The 23,570-nt window shown below is 40.9% G+C and overlaps 2 protein-coding genes across 2 annotated transcripts in view; one reads left to right on the forward strand and one right to left on the reverse strand.

The window, feature by feature from the left end:
• rpl15 (ribosomal protein L15) overlaps nt 1-23,570 on the forward strand; it is a 345,074-nt gene that overhangs the window by 95,459 nt on the left and 226,045 nt on the right. The gene's annotated exons all lie outside the window — the stretch shown is intronic.
• pdik1l (PDLIM1 interacting kinase 1 like) lies at nt 471-19,631 on the reverse strand. Its single transcript, XM_022217826.2, has 3 exons — nt 19,484-19,631; nt 12,964-13,259; nt 471-5,255 (listed from the first exon to the last, which is right to left on the reverse strand). The coding sequence occupies exons 2-3, from the start codon at nt 13,246-13,248 to the stop codon at nt 4,515-4,517; spliced, it is 1,026 nt and encodes a 341-aa protein (XP_022073518.1). The 5' UTR covers nt 13,249-13,259; nt 19,484-19,631; the 3' UTR covers nt 471-4,514.

Consider the following 23,570-nt stretch of genomic DNA (forward strand, 5'->3'; position numbering starts at 1 on the left):
GGCCAGTGAATGTTAAGGAGACGGATTATTTAAGGAGTGGTACATTGGAGGCGTTCAGGAGCTGCACTGAGCTGTAGGTCAATGTTTTGGAAGTACACAGAGACCAACACCTGATGTCTCTAGTTCCATATGACAACTTCTTTCTACACATTATTACATATTATACATTAATGGGTGTATTGCGCAAGTAAAACACGAGCAGACAGTTGGTTTGATTAAAATAGCAGCTTATCTGTTGTCAGACACGAGACATAGATGACTGAAAAACACAGCTAACTCTAACCATACCTCCGTTGTGACATGCATCTTGTAGGTGAATGCTTTCTAGTTGTTAACATAGAAACATTTATTATCTTTACCATCTATACCCTATGATGGGCAGAGTGCTTGTATAGAAATTGGATGCCGTGACTTTGATTTGCTGGCAGCAATGAGCACACTCTTGTATTTTTTTTTTTTTTTTGGGGGGGGGGGGGGGGGATTTGCAACCATCTGGTTTTCGGGCGCAACTCAGTGACTGACATGTCCGAGCTCCAGGAGACTGGTACATCGTACGACGGTGCTGAAACAGGGCTGTGTAAAGTGGTGAATTAGACTGATGACCAAATATTCCATAGGAGACTGTTCCATTTTCAGACAGCTCTGCGACCAGACAAACTGGAGTTGACCCACGTTGTACACCAGCTTTTGCTCACACAAAATCACAAACAATAGGCCAATGACAAACATACAATTATCACTAGCACACCAACTGTATTAGCCTGTAGGTATATCACATCTTTTCAGTGACTGAAGGAAACTGATGCTGAATCGAGAGCTTAGAAAAACTAAAGCCATCACAGCAATTTACATGTCAAACAATCGGGCTCTTGAAAACAGAGCACATCCAGTCAAATGTACATCAGCCTTGTCTGTCCCCTGTTGATCCTATACAGTATTTACACATGTGCAAAGGAATTTAATACAACAAATCAGAGAGTGAAATCTCTACGCTCCGAACCTACCATTTGTTTGGCAAATGTCTCAAACCTCACAGGAAGCCAAGTGCCTTCCTCCTCTCCCTCTTTGTCTAGAAGGGTAGAAGCAAGAGCTCTGGCCGGAAATGACTCTACCCATCATCCTCTGCTCTGCATAGAGCTCCGAGGATATGGGTGACCTACTTTGAGTCCAAACTTTGCTGCTCGTGTACAGAAAGCAACAACATTGTCCGAAGCAGCGCGAGAAGTCCTGCAGTGAAGACAGACGTCGTAATACTGATTTTGTGGTATTGCTAGTCCTACCGCAGCACAGCGTTGTGGGTTCATCAGACGCTGTGCAGCTCAACCACAGCTTCTGCCAATTCTGTGTTTGAGTGCAATATCAGTGAGGCCACTCTAGTGTCAACAAAGAAAAATAAAGGCAAATCTCAATTGCATTACGACAGGAAATCAAACTATTACAGCTACAGGGGGGAATTAAAGGCCATCTCGCAGATAAGTGTTGGCAACAAGTCAAGCGAAATTTGATTTTCTGCCAGTCGAAGAGCAGAGAAGCAGCCAAGATTGTTTGGTTTTTATTGGGTTCTTGTAAAAAATTTGTAAAAGTGCACACATTATGTATGACCTGAAAGGCAAAAGGGGTCCCGAGCATGATCCTCTGCCAAGTGCTGCAACAACTTAATAGGCTTAGAATTAGCCTGTTGGAAGCATGAAGAAAGGGATTACTGTAAGATCCAGAGCCAAAGGATACGAGGAGCAGTGACACAGTGAGAGGAGATCAAGTTAAACACAACAGTATTATGTGTCAAAGAAAACAGAAAAAGCAGAGTTCCTCTGGCTCGTAGAGGATGCCGTGTGCTGATGTCTTCTCTCACTTCTTCCCTGAAGGTGAGAGGTACTGCATGCATAAGTAAGGACCGCTGGCTGACATTGTGTTCAGCCTGGTAAACAAATACCAACACGGTTATCGCACCCAATCCAGCCTCACAGAGCTTCAACATATAATGCAGTAGGTAGTTAGGAGGAATAAATATAAACAACTAAATAAAAGTGCTTTCACTGAATTCCTCGCCCCTTTTACACATTCAGGTCTGAACGGACTCGCGTGTGAATATTCATGCCGCTGCTCTTATAATACCAGCAGCTCCAACTTCACATAATTAAATAGATTTTTAAGCAACTCGGGGATTTCTCTGAAGAGTAGATTTGTTTGCCACATGTGGGGGAGTCACTCCACAAAGTCCCAGAATGCTTTGCTGTAGTGCGCTCGCTTGTTCAGATTTTCTTATTATAGGATCATTCAGATTTACTACAACTTGCATTTTCATAGTTTGGGAGTAATAGCTTTCCTTCTGGATATGATAACGCAGTGTTCACCAAAATAACTGCTGAGACCTGGGAACACTGAACCTGTCCACCACACACTGTGACAGCTATCACTGTAGCCTGCATAACTGAAGAATACATGCTAAAAAGCCAAAGCTGGTTTTGTGTGTTTTGTTTGAAATGAAATGCCAAACATTAGCGTGGTAAATCTGCCACTGCTACCACTATAAACCATGCTAATCTAAGATCAGAAGAGCAATTTCTGGGCTCCGGATATTCGGGCCCAATTATTCGGGGAAAGATTATCCAAGTGTTTAGATCTCAAAATGAATATTTGGATACCACCACAATGACCGAATATTCAGGTCCAACCCTACTGGGCACCCATACTAGATGGAACCTAGTAACATTGTTATGTTCCTTTCAACATGAAACCAGTCCGAATTACTGCAGTCACACGTAGAAGAGCAGCAGTAATTCACTGATAAGCTGTCAACTATTAAAATATTCGTCAGTTATTTGGATAATGGATTAATTGAAGTATTATTGTTAAGAAAAAAAAGTAAAAATTCTCAGATTCCAGGCTTTAAAAATGTAATTATTTTCCGGTTTCTTTCCTTCACTCCAACTGTAAATAGAGCATGCCCGGAATGTGGACAAGAAGTTGGAGGATATCATCTTGGGCTGTGAAAAGATAGCAATGCATATTTTTCAGGATGTTGATCAATTCTATACGACAAAAACTAATCACTTAATTGACAGAAAAATCAATAGATTAATCAAAAATTTAAGTATTTGCGAGTTCTATCCCAAACATTGATAGGGAGGCTTGCACCCATCATGATATAATGACATTTTTCTGTACAGTACTGCCATGCCAAGGCCAACCAGGATAACCAGGCAGTATTACTACACTGTAAGGGTCTCACACAGTGCATCTAACTATCTGTATTGTCTAGTCTTGGGTGTTAGATGCTCCTTCTGTAACACTCCGTCAGGTTTAAATAAAGCCAGAAGGCACATTCATGTAAAAGTCACCCTTGTTTGGATTCACTTTAGCATTTGAAGCAGAAACGTTACATGTCCATGTCTGAGGGAGCTTTGATGAACGCAGTGGCAACGATAAAAATGAAAACCAACTTGTACTAAACCTGAATGATCCTTTAGCCTCTATGCCTTGCTGACTGTGAGGCTGGTAAGATTAAGTGTTTTGTGTTTAAGGCTCTATGTCAATAAGTTACCGCTCTTGATCGCTGTACATTCTGGTCAACTGGTTAGGGGTTTCTCTGGGACCATTGGACTTATCTTGAAATTTGCAGTGAACAGGGAGTGGATAATAACGGCCACAAGAACCTGCTGGCTGGACACGTGCTGATAAAAATCCCCTCCACTACACAGCAAATAAAGCTGGCCTAAGAGGGGAGGAAAAAAAAAAAGTTACCTTCAAGCACCAATGTTTGGTATTTTTCCTTCTTTAAGACAACAGAGCAAAATCGACCTTGACAGTCGACACTTGTCTACAAATACCATCATGCTTCATGTTTTTTATACCTGAGCATTCAGGGCTTATCAGCAATTTATGCCAAAATAGACTCAAATCTTGATGCAAATATTGTAATTATTAATGCTGGTGGTAAAGACCAGGCTGAAACGTTTTTTTTGCATCAGGTTCTGTCAAAGCCACAAAACATTCCACACATTGAGGTGACTGGGTTTTAATATTGGCCCTTTGGATAAATGCATGCGGTAGAAATCACAGGACAATGTCTCATATTGCATTTAGTAACAATTAGCACCAAGTTCAAGATGGTATTTGGAGACAAGCTGTTTGGCTGTCACTCTGACTTTCCCTTCTAATTGAATGCAGGACTTTTGGGGTCATTTTGCTCTTCCATCACGCTCGAGTGATTGTGTAAGGAGGAAGTGGAAGCTGTGATGTGATTAGCCTGAGACTAAACTGCAGTTTGGAGCAGCAGCAGTGGTGGGTGTCACATCTTTCCCCTTCAATATAAAGACACAGCAAGTACAAGACCCTATGTGCTTGGACAGTGGATGAAGTTTAAGCCACAATACAAACAATGACTATTCTAGTTATTGTTCCCTAGTTAAAAACAATAATCCCCCATTACGGGATCCTCTGGGATAACAGTAGCTAATGAGATGTGTACATGTGCTTGATGGGCTGAGTCTGTGGTGCTGCTTGCTCATCCATCACGTGTCCCAGTCCAGCTCTCTGCAAGCGATACGGACCAGTCTGAGCTCCAGTTCAAAGGCGTCAGGCCGTTCCTGAGGGTTGGCCGACAGCATCTCCCTGATCAGCTGCTTCATGTGGCTGTTCATGCTCTTTTTCCTCGCGGGGATCAGCAGCTCCATCTTTGGGTTTTCTAACAGGGCCTCCCCTAAGGGTACAATCTCTGAGCCCTGCTGCACGTAGCTCCCCAGCAGCTCCTTCTGAGTCTCCACATCAACAAAAGTGATGCGCTCAACCATGGCCCAGATAATCACCCCCAGGGCGAAGATATCTGCCTTGGCTGTGTAGTGGCCTTCCCAGACCTCTGGGGCCATGTAGAAGTCTGTCCCACAAGCTGTGGACAGGAAGCACTTGTTAACGCTGGCCGGTTCCTCGGAGTTGAGCCCAGAAGTCGAGCAGACCTTGCTTAAGCCGAAATCGGCCACTTTGAGGGTGGGCTCAGATGAGCCGGCTGGCGTACAGGCCTGCGAGATGAGGATGTTGTCCGGTTTGAGGTCACGGTGTATGATCTGGTTACGGTGCAGGAAGGCCAGGGCGCTGCCCAGCTGCAGCATGAAGCTGGTGTTAGTCTTGCGGCTGGGCTTACGGGACAGCAGGTAGGCGTTCATGTCGCCTCCATCACAGAAGTCCATGACGAACCACAAGTAGTAGGCACAGCACGGGTCGAAGGTGATCTCACCCTTCAGAGACGTCTCCACCAGCTGCAGTGCAAACACAGAAGAAAAAGTAGATATAAATATATTTTAACATAGTGATGGACCTTGGCACAGTTACACCAGCAACTGGCACCACACATTCACCCCAGCTGCCTCAACCCCCCTATCAGAAAAATGTAATAAAACCTTCACATGGGTTTCAGCAGCAAGTTTCCAAGGTTGATTAGCGAACAATAATATATCGTACTGCAGCCATAGCAGTGACAGCAAGATCAACAAGGTGCCTGATACGCAGCCCTTCTGTGACTGCTCTGCCTCCAGCTGAAAGGCAGGAATCACATGAAAATACATTTCATTCTATTCACAAGTGTCTCTGGTGAAGAAAAAAAAAGTGATCCTGATGAACACATGAATGAAAAAATTACCTGCAAGGCCGCAATTTAGCCGACTAAACACGGAGCATGACACCTGCATTTACAGGAAATAAACATAAAGCCCTACTTTAAATACCCAAAGACTTACATAATTATTGATTGAGTGACAAACAATTCCGTGGTACAAAGGGCAGAAAAAGTCAGTATGGTTGCTCTGACTTTGTATGCAGACCATGTTTATCTCCTACCTCTCTTTGTGGGACCGTTCTTTAAATCAAAGCAGCATGAGGGGCCTCTCATCTTTTATCCTTGCCACTGGAGGTAAGTTCATTTAATCTCCCTTTCTGACAGCAGACCACAAACCCATGAGGTTTCATCCATCTCTCATTAAATTAAGATTAAATGGAATGCGTATCTGGAATTTGATAGATGGTGTTTTGTAATAGCCAGAGAAAAGTTACCGGTTTGCTAATGGACAATGAGAAAAGCAAAAGGCTACATCTTCTGGAGATAACGTTAGTCATTCATTTTAAAAATGGAAGGTGACAGTCGTGATAAAAAAAAACGTGAAAATGCTGAATTGGCAGTTGAAGTGCAATGATTATGAGTTGAGGTGAGACTTAGTGGTGGGTAAACATTCATTCATACATATCATCTATGATTACCTCCGCCAAGGAGGTTATGCGACACCCGACGTTTGTGTGTCCGTCTGTCTGTTAGCAAGATAACTCAAAAACACCGGGGCAGATTCACATGAAATTTTGAGAGGATGTAGACTATGGTAAGAGGAAGAGCTTATTTAATTTTGGTGGCAATCCGGAAAGGATCCTGGATTCTGGATCCAAAGTATGACAAAAACATCATAGATTAGTATGTCGTCCAACAAATTGGAGCAAGGTGTCCATATGGCTCAACTGGTTACGAAGGTGCTTCGTAAACAGAACTGTGTCAGAGACGCAAGTTCGATTCCAGCTCATGCTCCTTTACTGCATGGGTTTCCTGTTTTCCTCTCTATCCTTGGCGGAGGTCTGCACTCTCTGAGTGCTTTTCTAGTTCTGAATGAAATCACCAAAATCTATTTTTTGTCACATTCATTCATACATTCATTGACCATTTTACTCCAGAACAAACGTCAAATTCTGGTTTTATAAAAGACATTTACTATTTCACTTCAGCACTTTGATTTCATTACTGGGCTGTCAGTGCCTCAGTGGTTTGCACTGTGATCTTTCAGCTAGAAGATCCCCAGTTCGCATCTCAGCCTGGGATCTTTCTGCATGGAGTTTGCACATCCTCCCTGTCCATGCCTGGATTTTCTCCAGGTACTCTGGCTTCCTCCCATATTCCAAAAACATGCTGTTGTCAAGTCGTGATGTTAAATTGTTCATAGGTGTGAATGAGAGTGTGATTGTCTCTATACGACCTGTCCACTTTGTCCCCTGCATTCACTCTAAGTCAGCTGGGATAGAGTCCAGCCGCCCTGCGACCCTAATGAGGTTTAAATGGTGTATAGATAATGGATGGATGGATTGCTTCATTACTTCCACACTAGAAGAAGATGAACTAAAAGATGAGATGGCAGCACTAAAACCTGGTGTCAGTTCAAGATGTGCCAGAGAAAGTCGTGTGTAGCGTCAGTTGTGTCTACACCCTGTGAAAGACGTTAAAACACCAGTTGTAGTTGTGAGCTAAAGTATAACAATGAGTTCATGCAGACAAATCATGCATTGAAGCTTCTTATGCAAACTGCTTCACAGACAAAGCCCATGTTCAGAGTTTGTGTAATAGGCAACTCCGAGTGGAAACTCTGCTGTAAACAAATGGCTGCCAGTTGTTAGACATGCCACTAGCCAAGGAATCCACTTTCAAAAAGAATGGATGTAGGTTATCCCATTTGGCGCGGCCAGATAATTCTGTCCTATTATCATTTGTTTTTCCCCTAAGCACGTACTGGAATATTACGGAGCAATGAAACAAAAAAAAAAAAAAAAAAAAAAAAGAGTGCTGGGATAAAGGGATTCTGGGAAAACGTCCAATGCAAGCGCTGCAGAAAACTGAACGAACAGTCTGACAATGGGCCTGCGAGCTGCTCAGAGGCTATAATCAGGCCTGGGAGCCTGCCGTCAGACAGCAGGGAGGCACTGCAACATGACAGGCTGCAGACAGGTTGACTGGAAAGGGGAGCCCCCAGCCCAACCCCCACCTCAACCTGACAACACGTTCATGTGACAGTGGGGCCACAGGCAACACAGGCCAACCAGAAACCTCCAGCTCTTCCACTAATGCAAACCAAGCAGCACACATGCATATAAAGCAGTGGCAGCCTTTATAGTGATATCCAGCACATCCAGAACTATAATTCCTGACACTAATAACTGTAATATGACATTACGACCAAATAATAAGTCTGCTGATGATGAGTCACTTTTTGATACTGGAAAAATTGCAGCTTTTTATGTCTTGCCTGTTGTAGTATACATATCACACACACACACACTTTCCAGTAGCCTAGCCGCGCTAGACAACCCACGGCAACGAATTTAATTCTCTGCCAGGGTGGGTCTAGTTACCCTCCATAAGGCTCGAGGTTGGATTCTCCTAAAACTGGCCGGACCAATCACCATGAAGTGTAGAGTCAGAAGGCGGGCGTAACGAAGTGACGACAGAGGCGCGACGATTCTGACAGAAACAACCAGCGCACAGTAAACAGTTATCTTTCGACTCGGCTTTGGCCACAGCCCTTAAAGATTTGAAGCTAAAATTCAACTTGAAAGATAAACAAAGGACGACACTTAAGTGTTTCATTGAGAAGAAAGACGTATTTGGACTTATGCCGACGGGATATGGCAAATCCTTAATATACCAGTTGGCTCCGCGGCTCCGCTGGTTGGGAAGCTAATGGGACTTAGCCACAATCCGCCGGTGCTCTCGGAACTACGTCAGCCTATTCGTTGCGTTGATTGGTTGTATACCTACCCAATTGCTGCAGAGGGATTTGATAGACAACCTTTTAGCCCGCCTCCCTCCCTGTCGAGCTTCCCTAGACCCTTGTGCCGTCAGAAACATGGGTATAGCGTGGCTAGGCTAACTTTCCAGTAGCAATGTAACGATAGAGATTCACCCTTTATTCTAGAATATGTCATAGGATGTCATGATACACCCTAAATCTAAACAGGCTTCCCATTCATTACAGAAATTATAAGACACAGCAACATGTGGTCATCGAGGGCTTTCTGAACACTGTTTTCTATTTCCTCTGAACTCCGCAATCATCTCTGTCTCAAGCCAAAAATGGTCATTTGATATCAAAAGATATTAATAAGCTGTGATTCTGGCAGTGCTGTACAGCAAACAATGCCTGTAAAAAGTGGGAAAGGCAGATCGTCAGATGACATGCATGGCTATGTGAGGCAGCAAGCACCAAATGTGTTCATTCAATCAATTTCTGACTGATTTTAAAGTGGGCAGTAACTGAGAGGAAAGAGAGCATGGGAGAGACATACAGCAAAGGTTTGGACAGTCAGGAACCGGGACTCACTGCTCAGAGCATTTAAATCGTGTGCTGGGGCAGCTCATAACTTTATATAATTTACAGTTGCTATAATGATCACTAAAACCGTGCTGTCAATGTGAGAAAAAAATTAATGGAAAAACATAAATCTGAACACAAATATTCATCAGACTACAAAATATCTGATGACAGACAACCAGTCAAAGTTTGGACATCTTCTCATTCACATATTTTAATTATGATTATTACTATTTCAGCGTTAAACACAGATCAAAAAACAACCAGTTAGAACTAATATGAAACTTCACTGTGTCTCAGTGAAAGGAGTTACATTATGGAACAGCTGCAGTGATGAATTGAAATTATGTAAAACAATAGGTAGGTTAAAATACATCTTTAAAACGGAAATATTAAACAGATACAGAATAGAAAAAGAATAGAACAAAGGTAAAATCAGTAACATCAGGGGTGTTGTGTATCCTGTGATGATATTTTTGCTTTTGTTTTGAATTTTGTATTTTACGCTTTTATTCTTTTGATTTCGCTGCTGTTTTTGTTGTTAATTAAATGACTGGCTATGACCTGAACCAGTGACTGAAACCAGTGTTTCAGGGTGAATTTAGTGAATTTAGTGTTACATTTTGATAAGGAATAAGGGGCGGGACTACATAAGTTGTTTTTACCCTCTTAGAACAAAATCTGGTTTTGAAATTGATTATTGGTAGTACAAAAAATGTTATTTTATTTTGTTGTATATGTACAAATGTATACATATATGTATGTATTGTTTTCCTTTGATCCAAGTTCGAAATAAATCTATTTATGATCACACACCCACGCATGTCAAGATGTGGTGTACATCGAGGTGTGACAGAAACGTAGAGGCTTTGAGACTTCAGTGAGTCTGCGGGGGCTATTTGTCAAATACTGCAGGGGGCACTATGGCACATGCAGTGCTGAGATGCAGCCCATTGTGATGTGTGTGGCAATTTTGGTAAGCTTTTGAGCACGTTTGCCATTTCTGGACAGCCCCAAGAAGCTTGCACTTTTTGCTCCGATATACAGTTCTGGGCGGCTCCTGGTTTAACTAAATCTTCAAAAACGGAAGTGCAGAGTTACAAAAATGTAATTAAATAAAGTTATTCTTCACCATTAAAACTAGGCATGTCTTGTTATTGTACAGCACTGATTAAAAAACACTTAAGAGTTAGATCCTCAGCAAATAGTGAGAATCCAAGATTTAGGCTGATCCAGTCACATTTTAAAGCTCAAATAAAGCCGCTCAACTTCCAATTCTTCCTTTCCTGAACTCAATTGTGCGTTGTCACTTCAACCTGCTGCTGCTGTACTTAACGATACCTAGCTCTGAACTGCACAAATTAGAATGTGGGAGTTGGAAATACTATTTTATCACACCAGTGACTGACTTCTCTGACACCCGGGTTGGTTAAATTTGCCAAGTCACCTAGTTTACTATAATTTCTCCCTCCTCTTGCTCATTAGGCACGATCAGAAAACACTGAAGAAGCCACTTCTCATTTTAGTCGGCAATAATTGTCACTTTAACTGGTTAAAATAACAAACATCAAGCAGCTCACATTGGTTGTTGCCAATTAAATGCAAACTTAATGAGGAAGTTGGTGACAAGCCAAAAGGTATCAGTATTAAAGCACACAAGGACTGGGCCCACAAAAGCATTATTTTTTGGGCCCAGACTTGGATGCTTTAAGGTTGGTTGAACCACAAGACAAAACACTGATGTTTTCACTTTTCTTCTGACCCATCTGTTCAGTCGCTCTAACACGTATCGGCAGTCTGCACTGCTGCTAGTTTTTTTTATGGTTTCATTTTGGATGTTGTTTCACTTTTATCTCGTATGAAAAGCTTGCATGTTTAATCACTGTCATTTTCCAGTACTTGACAGTCTGGTTGCTCCTCCCTGAGCCACACCTGCTCTGTACAAAGTGCTATCTGTATAAAATGAAAGAAAACCTGCAGGACTCAGGAATTTATAGACTAAAGACATAGCATGTAATCACACAAAATCAGATTACATAAAACCATAGCAGCAAACCAGTGTAACGGACTTTACCTTTAAGATAAATAACAATAACAAAGGCAAGAAAATATTTTTTTCCACAGTGCATTAATAATAACTTTGCCAGACCATTACTGTCCCATCCATGCTGCTGTTATATTTCTTGAACATGACAACTCAGCCTCTCCGTTTAGATAAACATATTCATCTGAAGGGAAAGGCAAGGTTGGGGTGCAGCTGTGTCAGTGTTGACTGAGGAGGCCACAGTGTCAGACCTTGAAACCCCCCGCTTTAACTTATAGTTATAATCACATGCTTGCATAAGCACAGAAGAGATTAGAAGTTTCACTTCTGTAGCTACTATTCCCCTTTCACTGACAGTGTTTAAACAAAATGTACAGAGAGAAAGCTCCGTCTTGTGTGCAGCTCCAACAGTCCATGTATTGAAAGATAAACACCATACTATAATCAAAGGCTTCAGTGGCACGTGTAATTAAATAATGGAGCAAAATCAGCTGACAGCCAGCACTGGCAAAGCTAAATAGCAAGCAAACATATACCGGTACTTTAACTTTTTCCTCAGACAGTTCCTGGCTGTGGTGACCTCCAAGTCCATCAAGTATACTCAATTTCTTATCAACTCATTTAGATACAATCAAATCCATCTAGCAGCTCTTAGAACTTATACATAGCAACAGTACCAAGTGCAGCATCCCTGCACCAAAACACCATTTGAAAAAAGAGGCAGAGATGTAGCAGTCATGTATTAATAAGGCTATCATCTTTTAGGCTACAACCGACCCTTTATTTAACAAGTGCAACTACTTAGAAACTGTAACATGGTACACTTTAGTCCTACTGCTCCACATGAAGTCCCATTCAGACTAGATGTTTTTTCCTCAGGGAGGTGGAGGGATTCTGACGATAAGTGTTGTGGTCCAGTGTGTATGTATTATTCACCTCCTCCTTAGTAATGACTACAGGGGAAAATCTTTAAATTATTACAAATGTTTTTCTGAAAACTCACTTCAGTAATATCAACCTTGTCCAGAGGTACATCTTTGTATTTTAAACTTCTGCTCAGAATCAAATCAGTTTGGTGTTTAATTCCACTTTAATGTGGAAATGGAGGGAGAGAAAAAAAGTTTTAGTGATGAATATTTGCTGGCACCACAGACTCCATGGAAAGACAGATGTAGGCATCGTGATGTCAACTACTGATTTGTGGACTACAGCTTTGAAGCCATGAGTATGACATTTGGCCACTGAAAATTTAGTCTGTTGATACCAGAGTTGATGTAAAAGTCCTGGACTGGATTGAGGATTAGGGGATGACTATGCACAGCCAAATGGTAACAACCTCTTAATCACGAGGTAGCCCTGCATTAAAAAACACTGCTGAGTCCTCTGTTACATCTCTAAATGGGATCATATTTTTTTTCTTCTGTTTAATTTCCCTGGTATTAGAGACTTTCTTGAAATTTTGCTAAGTTTAAACTCTTGTCCAGAAAATAGGAATATTTCACCTCCCACTTCTCTTTATAACTCTTTTCTAAAGGTGAACTTGACTAAGCTACCCCTATTTCACTTCTTGAAATGTGTTATTTGTTATTCTATACAAATTAAAGTACAATAAAACAAACCAAACACCTATTTCTTATCTAACCCAAAAAATTTAATAAAAATAATCCACATTCAGTCTGAAAGCAGGATGTTGCTAACAAGAGTATTTTAAAGTTCTACCACCTTGACTGCAGGACAAGAATGCAACATTGGTTAGTGCAGGATTACTTCTCAGCTACCCTGTTCCAGTGACTTCTGCATCCTCACCTCAAGATAGAGCGGGGAACTGGAACCATGGCTCATCCTCTGGGCCAGCTGATCCCGCTGCAGAATACACTCCTCCAGGTGGATGACATTCGGGTGCTGACTCTGGATGCTGCTCAGGGCCCAGAACTCCCGCAAGGCCAGCTCCACATTCTCTGGAGAGTGGCAGCGGATCTTCTTCACTGCCACGCGTGCTCCTGTGCGCTTCACAACTGCTTCATAGACCACGCCGTAACTGCCACGCCCCACCTCCTGGATCAGCTCGTACTTCGGCTGACTGCTTACCATCCTAGTCCTCACTGTAGAGAAACAGCATGGGTGTTAATCTCATCCTGTGTAAATGGTTGACTTTGCATGGTGTGAGTATAAACAGGGCCCCTGACTAACTTTTTCACTGGTAGCACCAGCGTGATGAACTTTCTGATTTGCTCGCCTCTCTGACAGGTGTGTGACCAAAAATTATTTTGAAAAGAGTTAAACCAGGACATTGTAACGTCAGGTTTATCCCGGAAGAAAATGGATAATTCTTTATTCTACATGCGCTCTTTTCTATGAGCAGCGCATGTAGATACTCTCCGCAAGTCACGAGAAGACCACATTTTTAAGTGCAAATACCACAGTACACCAAAGTTATAAAAGTACTACGTTCCACCACTCTGATTAACACAGTAGCTTCCTGTGCCAATTGGAGTGACACAAATACAGCTAAATGATCATCATGCAACAGCACAATGTGACCACCTGAAATTTTAACTTGCACACTCTCAAAGAAAGGTATTTGGTCGCAGTCTGGAGCCCTGATACAGCCACACCAGCACCTCTGGAGACTGCAATAGTCATTATTAATAAAGCAGTATTTGTGTCAATGAAATAAGAATGTTAATTTATTTGATTGTTAGATTCTTGGCTCTGCTTTGGGAGTGTAAACAGTGTATTGTATATATAATTATAGTCTACAGAAGCAGTTTCTGTTTGCAATTGGCTCATTGACGTACAGGTAACTGTAATAGTATTTTGTTGATACTAAAGAAAAGTGCTAATTCTCAAGAGAGAGTTGAAGTTGAGGGAGTGCCCTTTTTGTTCATCATTAACATCTGTCACAGTATTACCTTCAGAGTAATACTAAGTCACACTGAATCTGACAATTTATGAATCACACTTGTGTTGAGGTTTGAGTAAATCAGAGGAAGGCTGGGATGACTGACAGCAGGTGCTAATATGTTGGAAATGGGCAGACTCAGTGCTCCATAATTAACTTCTACATGTTTCAAGTAAATCTCTCCCTTTCACCCCATACAGTGGCTTTGTCTTCAGGGCTGCACAATTAATAAAATAAGATTATCTGACATTCTGACTTTCCAAGTGGCGCAATTCTAATGGTAATACGACATAAATAATTTCACAAAGGTCATCAGCTTAACCTGACTGCTCTTGAGCTGCCTCATCTTGCCTATAACAACGAATCAAAGCGGACCTCGTTAAACAACCAACCGCTGTTAGAGGTACAGAAAATCATGTCGTCATTTGGACAATGGCTGTAGTACATGTTACAGACCAGAAGAAAGCTATATGCAAATACTGCAAGAAAAAAAGTTGCTGCTCCCATGGGATATACAATCAATTTGTTTCAACATCTTAAGCACAACAGATCACACAATTTGTTGTGAGTATGTCCAGCAAAAAGGTAACGGCAGAAAATCACAGACCATACTTTACTGACACAGCAAAGCGAATTTGATGAGCACCTTTGATAGAACGTTTATTTCAGCAAATGCTTAACAGGAGCCTGAACATGTGAATAGGACACAAGGATGTTCTGCTAGAGACAGTCTGATATACTTAACACGGCACAGAACAAAACCATAGATTTAGCCCTTAAAAAGAAGTGTTCCTATTAAATGTTCATTGAATTAAGATTCTGTGCAGAAGTGTATATAAAAATAATAACTAAATGAATCATTTGACCTCCCAGATCTCTGAAATAGTGAAAAGACTAGAGTGCCATTCAAAGTGGATTGGTTAATCTAGTTGTTATATTAGTACTTTTATTGAGGTAAAGGATCTGAATGCTTCCTTCCCCACAGCCCATCTCTGTCAATCAAGGTAAATAATAATTATTTTAATTGCTGTAGTTACTGTGTTGTTCCACCTTTAAAGAAGGTACTGACAAAAACTACTGGGTTTGTTGTGGGAAGTGAGTCTTCCCTGGTGTGTGAGTGAAGCACCAGCACATTGCTGCACCTATAAAAGTATCGAAACACCCTTCCATTAAAAGCTACACTATCCCCCTTATTATTAGTATTGGTACTTAAAGAAAGACAATGTTTTCATAGAAACTATATTTCCTATGAGTTCCCTAGCTCTGCAACATCAGGAATCTGTACATGTACGCATGTATGTATGTGCGTGTGCAGTGCTCTGCTTCCACTCCCTGTAGGCAGAGTGGGTGTGCCAACCACTTTTGACATTCAAAAACACACCACACTAGAGCAAGTTGTCGAAAGTTGGCAGTTTGTCGACAAAGTAGACGCACACAGCAAAATATGCCATTAGTTCATTTGTGCCCGCCGAGAGTGTAAACAAGCACACAACCACCACAAAGCCTGTCTGCAAGACATGTTGTACTTGTGCTGATCAACAGAGCTAACATGCCCAACTTGGCAAAGAACCTGGCAAACAGACATGCCAACTTATTCAAATAAGATAGGTAAGCGAATGCAATAAGTAACATACTTACATCAAGCTCTCAGAGTGACCTAATTTGTGACAAGCAAGCTATTTTACCACTGGAGTTTGACAAGGCAGTTAAGGGCAATGACAACTGTTTAATTTAACTTCATCTTTTCAGCAGACTGACCAATGTGGCAAAAATCTATATATGCAAACACAGCACGGTAATTGATTTCTGTTGTTTTATGGTTTATTTTTACTTCCTTAAAAGCTTGCTTTGTATTGATATTGTTAAAATGCTTTAGCTTTTCCTTTTATCATTTAAAAAATGTGACATTTTAGTTCAGTGTTCTGTCATTTATTATTCCAATAATTTTCTGGATGTTAGGTTATTGCTGTGATATCATTTCAGTATCAAAAACAACACATTTAGGCAGGTGTCATACTGACATCAGAGTTATGGTATTGTGACAACACAGTCATAAAAAAGTGTTGCTATAAGGGCTAGTAAAGTTACTTTAGCCTTCCAGAACTGTATATCTGTGTGTTGCGTTTGTCACAGAAGAGAAGTAGTCCCTGTTCATCTAAAGTTACTACAGTGTCCTTGTACATTCTTCATGTCAGAGGGAGCTGAAATGCTTCTTAACACAGATCAGTGTTTCCAGCACAGACATTTGGATAGAGTGTTGACAATCTCTTTTCTGTTTTCTTTAATATTTTAGGGTTTATCTTGGCTACTTCAATGTAATAACAGAGGAAACCAATCTCATCTTTGTTGAGCTTTTTGTAGCAGCATTTGCTAAGCTAAAGTAATTTTTAAGAGACAGCCACACAATTCCTGCTGTCCGTCTTCTAATCAGCAGGACAGCAATGACTGCATTGGTTCACTACAAATAATGCTCATCTCATTCATTCAGACAAATGCATCATGAGACAGAAGACATGCAGATATTCAACTTTCATGGCTAACACTGCAGACATTTTGTTAGATATGTGATAGACATTTGAAGCTTGTTGTCTCAGATCGCAAATGAATAATGGCCAAAAAATTTCAGTGCTACATCGCTGCTATTTGGAAATCTGAAATTAGCGTGCATGAAACTTGCTAAATCAGCAGAATTTTTTTGTTTTCTTTACATTTCAGTTTTCTAAACATGTCATTGGAAATTAGACACCTGACCACTATGTGTTCCTCTACCTGTGCAAGACTAGCTCAAGCTAATCTGTGGCCTCAGTAGGGCGAGTTAGCCTAATCAAGCGAGGAGCTTTAAGTAGGAAATTTTTTTTTTTTAAACGAGGAGGGTTGCCATCCACTGACTCTATACAAACATTAACAACATGACTACTCCCTAGAAGTGAAGCCAAAATATATTCGAAATGGAAACTACCAGCTTGCACTGGTGACATCATTTATACAACTGGAGTCTACAGTCATGAATACAGCTCTCGGTCCCACCTCCTGCTCAGTCCGATGCCAATCTTTGAGCTCATCTGACTATGGGGAAAAGTTAAGGATAAGCAGCTAGTTGGTTACACAGCTAGCATTTATTAACAATTTTTAACTATGAAAATTACAAGTTCATAGCAAAGATTCACGACAGTCCAAGTCAGTAGGGACTGCAGCAGCCCTCACTCGATGCCATGTCTCCACTCCCATTGAGTCTGATTGCAGATATCACCACCAGCACCAGACGGCAGTGCCCATGTCCGAGGTCTTTTGGCTTCACTTCTGTGCATTGGTAGGAAGTGGTGGCTCATCAGCCATCTTTATTTACATTCTATGGTACCATCCTACTAACAGCTGCATGCAAGTTTGATGTCTGGGCACATCACTAGCAACAGAAACGCTAGCATCTGCCAGGGCAGATATCAGCACAAGTCAAGCAACTCAGGCTTACACTGGGACTCCGCCACAAGTTAGGATTATTGCGGGTTTATTTCTCATGGTGACAATTAAAGTGGACTACAAATGGACGCTGAAGTATTGCAAATAGACAGACTAGATAAATAATTAAAATCTATCCTTGTAGACATACATAACCCTTAGCTGTCATTAACAGTGATTTCTTTTTTTGATTGCTCCCAACACTGCCCACTGGACTGCTGTGTTTGTGTGAGAAGGTGGGTGGTGTGTGATAGATAACTGACATGTGTTCTACTTCCCTGAAGTGCAAGCACATTCTTCAGCATCCTTTCCTGTTTCTCTTATCACTCCAATATATCAACAGATGAGATTATATAAAAAGCAGCCATGAATCTCTCATCCATTAAAAACACAAAATGAGGGACTTCATACCAGCCCTGCACAGGCACCTTTACAGCCCTGCATGTCCAAGGTGACCACTGCACATAATAGTACCTCTACCAGGCCATACATTAAAGCCACAAAAATTACCACTGTGTAAAAAAATGACACCACCTCTCAAAAACTTGTTTCTGTTACAGTGCTATTATATGACAAGGTTGAGGTGTTTATGACTGCATGTCCTTGCATACAGCGTGCCCGTCCTCCAACATGCACTGCAGCATTCCACAACTTACTGCAAGTAATGCACAGCAGTTCGCACTAAAAACAAGAAGTATGGAAAATACTTCAAGCAAGCAAGCAAGCTAGGAGAGCCCCAGGTATCCCATTAGTCCTCACTCATCCCTGTCATGCAGAATAATGATCCACCTGCCAGAGAACGTAGCACTCGTAACACAACTGCAGATTCTTTAACTAATCAGGTATTCTAACAAGCTTCCTGACAATTAAGTACTTAGACTACACATATAAAGTATTTTTAAAAAGTCAAACTACATTCTAAGCGACACTGAAAGTGGGTGTCAGATTATTTTGTAATCAAGTAATCTTATTGACCATTTCTGCACCAGCAGTCCAAAACAACACAGAAAATATCTGAAAATGTTGCCTTTTTGCTTCATATAAGATTCCACTTCTTTTTTAAAAAAAAATCAGAACTGTTGTAAACTAAATCTTCTTTCAAATAACAATTTAAATCTAGTTTCAGCACTAACTTAAATGAAAACCACTGGTTCACAAATTCACTGTTTATTAGCTTTTTTTAAGAAATACAATAGTAATAAAAAATATTTGAGTGTCGTTTTACTACACAAAACACATTAATCACACTGTTGTTTTGAATAGCAATTCTAAAACATGCAGAGTGTGATTTGGAACAAAACATAAGTTAGCTCTGCATTAAGTGTTTGCCTGCCATACTGGAAACCACTGGACGCTGACAATGTTAAACACCTGCCTGCACATGGACATGCGATGGGCTAACCATAAAACTTAATTTTAATGTCAAGACATGTGGTACTGTCACACTGAGTGATGATTCAAAAATCTCCCAGAAGTCTGCAACAAAAAGCTGCTTCCCAGACATAAAGAATGATTGCCAGCATGCTAACGGGCTAATTAACATCCACTCGGCTGATTGGCTAAGAGGCTAACAGCTCTGTGGCCTGGACGCCGTCAGCTAACGATGTTGTTGGTTAGCTAACGTTAGCTAATCACGTTAACAGCAGCTAACAAAGAGTCCAGCTCTCGCCTCCATCATCGACACATATGTCGGCAGCTAGCTTACATAATTTAAATCCAAAACAAGTTCACTGCTCTTAAACTGCACTAATGGCGGGGCACGGAGGAGGCATGCATGATAAGTACAGGGTATTGACAGTTTATTGTCCTGTGTGTGCGTGTGCGTGTGTATGTGTGTGCCATCAAGAAATTCAGCCCTAAAACACACACACACCTGCGAGCCAAATAACCACAGCAGACAAGACAATAGTAGAAATGCGGAGGAGGCTGCACTTGTTACACCGCAGGCTGTCATGGTATCAGACTCACCTTTGAATCGCTTCTCAGGGGTTCATTTGTTGTCTTCCTCACTCTCCCTGGCAGCCATTACCGCCGCACACGTTCTGCTCCACAGTCACACCGACGAGCTCCAGTCAAACACTGGACGTGATCGCGTGCAGCTGCTGCGCAGCGGCGGACAGAGGGGAGCGACTGCCGGCTGTACGTTTCAAAATAAACTTCCCCATAAAAGAAGGAAATGTTTTAACAGTGTCGGCATGTAGCACCTGGGCATATCAGTTATTCATATAAAGAGGTATCTCCATAAACTAAGTGGTATTACAGTGTAGTCTGTATCAAAATTTTAATGCTATTAAAATTGGCTGTTACAAAATTTGAAATAATGTTTTTTAAGCCTCAACTTCAACACAGAGATCCACTACAACCTCCTATTAATGAAGGATTTGCAATGCTTACCCTACTGCTCTGTTTTTATAAGTTGTGTTAAAACCTGCTGTCTTATATTTCTATGTTATTTTATTTATTTATTTTTACAAAATGTGCATTCACATAAATAACATTGCAAGTCTTTAATAGTATGCACTTGCAAAAATCCCATAAGACCAAACAGAACCATAAATTTTGCTTTGTTTTTACTGTTACATATTTTAAATTTCGCATTTGCCCTCTAACGTCTTTGCTCCAAACATGGTAATTCATGCAGTATAATTTGAAGGAGAAAGGCACAATTTCCGGCCTTTTCCAGAGCTAGGTTTCTCTAGCTTTATAGAATCAGAGAAATGCTGACACCCTCTCTCCACCCCTTCACTCCCCCCAGACCGTCCTGTCACTTACAGGGGGTGGACACAATAACAAGCACACCTGCACACATTTTTGCATCCCAATGCAGCGGCCCTGCAGTCATTTCTGAAACATACCACCACTAATCACTGTTGAAATGACACAGAGGTGAGTAACTACATAGTGCAAACTGGAGAAAGAAGCCTACCATCACGATTCCCTTCCCAACTGAATACAGTCCACTTTCATTACAGGACTTCTCTTGCATGATATTAGTATTTTGCTTATCTTTACATAGTCCTGAAATACTTTTATTGTTGGTAGGAAATCAAAAGTGGTTTTCTGATGTCATGTTTTGACAACTTAAAAGACATAAAGATAAACTTAGACAGACTTTGGAGGGTTGCCCATTAGTGTAAAAAAAAAACCAAAAACAACTACAGTGCCTTGTGAAAGTATTCGGCCCCCTTGAACTTTTCACCCTTTCGCCACATTTCAGGCTTCAAACATAAAGATATAAAATTTTAATTTTTTGTCAAGAATCAACAATTGGGACACAATCGTGAAGTGGAACAAAATTTATTGGATATTTTAAACTTTTTTAACAAATAAAAACCTGAAAAGTGGGGTGTGCAATATTATTCGGCCCCCTTGCATTAATACTTTGTAGCGCCACCTTTTGCTGCAATTACAGCTGCAAGTCGCTTGGGGTATGTCTTATCAGTTTCGCACATCGAGAGACTGAAATTCTTGCCCATTCTTCCTTGCAAAACAGCTGGAGCTCAGTGAGGTTGGATGGAGAGCGTTTGTGAACAGCAGTCTTCAGCTCTGCCCACAGATTCTCGATTGGATTCAGGTCTGGACTTTGACTTGGCCATTCTAACACCTGGATACGTTTATTTGTGAACCATTCCATTGTAGATTTGGCTTTATGTTTTGGATCATTGTCCTGTTGGAAGATAAATCTCCGTCCCAGTCTCAGGTCTTTTGCAGACTCCAACAGGTTTTCTTCCAGAATGGTCCTGTATTTGGCTCCATTCATCTTCCCATCAATTTTAACCATCTTCCCTGTCCCTGCTGAAGAAAAGCAGGCCCAAACCATGAGGCAGCCACCACCATGTTTGACAGTGGGGATGGTGTGTTCAGGGTGATGAGCTGTGTTGCTTTTAGCCAAACATATCGTTTTGCATTGTGGCCAAAAAGTTCCATTTTGGTTTCATCTGACCAGAGCACCTTCTTCCACATGTTTGGTGTGTCTCCCAGGTGGCTTGTGGCAAACTTCAAACGAGACTTTTTATGGATATCTTTGAGAAATGGCTTTCTTCTTGCCACTCTTCCATAAAGGCCAGATTTGTGCAGTGTACGACTGATTGTTGTCCTATGGACAGACTCTCCCACCTCAGCTGTAGATCTCTGCAGTTCATCCAGACTGATCCTGGGCTTCTTGCCTGCATCTCTGATCAGTCTTCTCCTTGTTGGAGGTGAAAGTTTAGAGGGACGGCCGGGTCTTGGTAGATTTGCAGTGGTCTGATACGCCTTCCATTTCAATATGATTGCTTGCACAGTGCTCCTTGAAGATGTTTAAAGCTTGGGAAATCTTTTTGTATCCAAATTCAGTTTTAAACTTCTCCACAACAGTATCTCGGACCTGCCTGGTGTGTTCCTTGGTCTTCATGATGCTCTCTGCACTTTAAACAGAACCCTGAGACTGTCACAGAGCAGGTGCATTTATACGGAGACTTGATTACACACAGGTGGATTCTATTTATCATCATCAGTCATTTAGGACAACATTGGATCATTCAGAGATCCTCACTGAACTTCTGGAATGAGTTTTCTGCACTGAAAGTAAAGGGGCCGAATAATATTGCACGCCCCGCTTTTCAGGTTTTTATTTGTTAAAAAAGTATAAAATATCCAATAAATTTCGTTCCACTTCACGATTGTGTCCCACTTGTTGTTGATTCTTGACAAAAAATTAGAATTTTATATCTTTATGTTTGAAGCCTGAAATGTGGCGAAAGGTTGAAAAGTTCAAGGGGGCCAAATACTTTCACAAGGCACTGTATGTAAGCTGTAATATGTGAAAGTGTACGAGTAGAACTTCAGTGGGTTTTAAATATCAATGATATTAATGTTATAGCAAAGTCATGACTTCTGTTCAAGACCTGTCAGTTCTAAATTATCTGACTCAACCAACCCATCTAAAACATTTTAAATACTTGTGACGTATAACATCTAATAGTTATGTTGCTGCTAAAATCAGAGCAACATCAAAATTTGAAGCTAATCTTCTATCAAATCACAGTTGAAGCTAAATTCCCTTTGGGGGTTTCTTTTCCTGGTCAAGGGAGAAGAACTATTGAAAATAAAGTAATTTCCCTTGATAAAGTGTGAGTCCATGTATATTTCGCTGCTGAGAGTTTACCTTCAGTCGTGTCTTCCAATAGGTATCGTACATGTATTTAGTAAGTGTAATAAGTAAAAGCCAACAGCCTACAAAGTAGAGTCCAAAAATTAAAACTTTGCCAATATTGAAAAAAAGAAACATTTCTTAGTTGTATTTGGGGAACTGTTTTGAAGCTCTAGAACACTGTCTAATAATTTCATTTTTTGTTAAACAGGTTGTCATCCCTGCTCAGTCATGAAAGTTCAATGAAAATTCCTTTCTTTGTTGCAAGTATATTATCATTTAAAATAGTCTATATCTTTTGTTTGTAGTATTGAGACATGCCATAACAAATGGTTCAGAAAATACTACAATATCACTAGCTGCCCTCTGCATTTTCAATTTTCTTTTGTTAATGTGTGCGCAAAGATAAAACTTTTCACGATGGCTTTAGTGTTTTGTTATATTTCAACTCACACAACTGGGTCGACTCGACTGGCTTTATCTTGTTAAAAACAATTTTATTCATATTTGTAAATTTCTTTAGTATTTGATATTTAAATATATTAAGGGCTCATAGTTTAGGGCTGCAGAACTTAGAGCACTGAATGTGTATTTCTTGTCTTTTTCCACAGCTTTTGTTGTTTTAAAACCGTGTTAGACGTTTTAGGCAAACTCTTTAAGTTGTCTGAAACAAAAAGACAACATCGGGGGCTTAAAAATAAAATCAACATGTCAACATGTTGGGCTGCACAGTGGCTCGATGGTTAGCACTGCTGCCTTGCAGCTGGAAGATCCCTGATTCACGTCTCAGCCTGGGATCTGTCTGCAAGGAGTTTGCATGTTTTCCCTGTACATATGTGGGTTTTCTCCAGGTTCTCCAGCCTCCTCATACAGTCCACAAACATACTGAGGTTAATTGGTAACTCTAAATGGTCCATAAATGTG

This window comes from Acanthochromis polyacanthus, chromosome 11 (assembly GCF_021347895.1).
Source record: "Acanthochromis polyacanthus isolate Apoly-LR-REF ecotype Palm Island chromosome 11, KAUST_Apoly_ChrSc, whole genome shotgun sequence".
Lineage (NCBI taxonomy): Eukaryota > Metazoa > Chordata > Actinopteri > Pomacentridae > Acanthochromis > Acanthochromis polyacanthus.

Excerpts from the sequence above, each read along its gene's own strand:
- pdik1l (XM_022217826.2), bottom strand. The coding sequence starts at position 13,248 with ATGGTAAGCAGTCAGCCGAAGTACGAGCTGATCCAGGAGGTGGGGCGT. Across the intron at positions 5,256-12,963 it reads GTTCCCCGCTCTATCTTGAG|CTGGTGGAGACGTCTCTGAA; the intron begins GTGAGGATGCAG and ends TTTGCACTGCAG.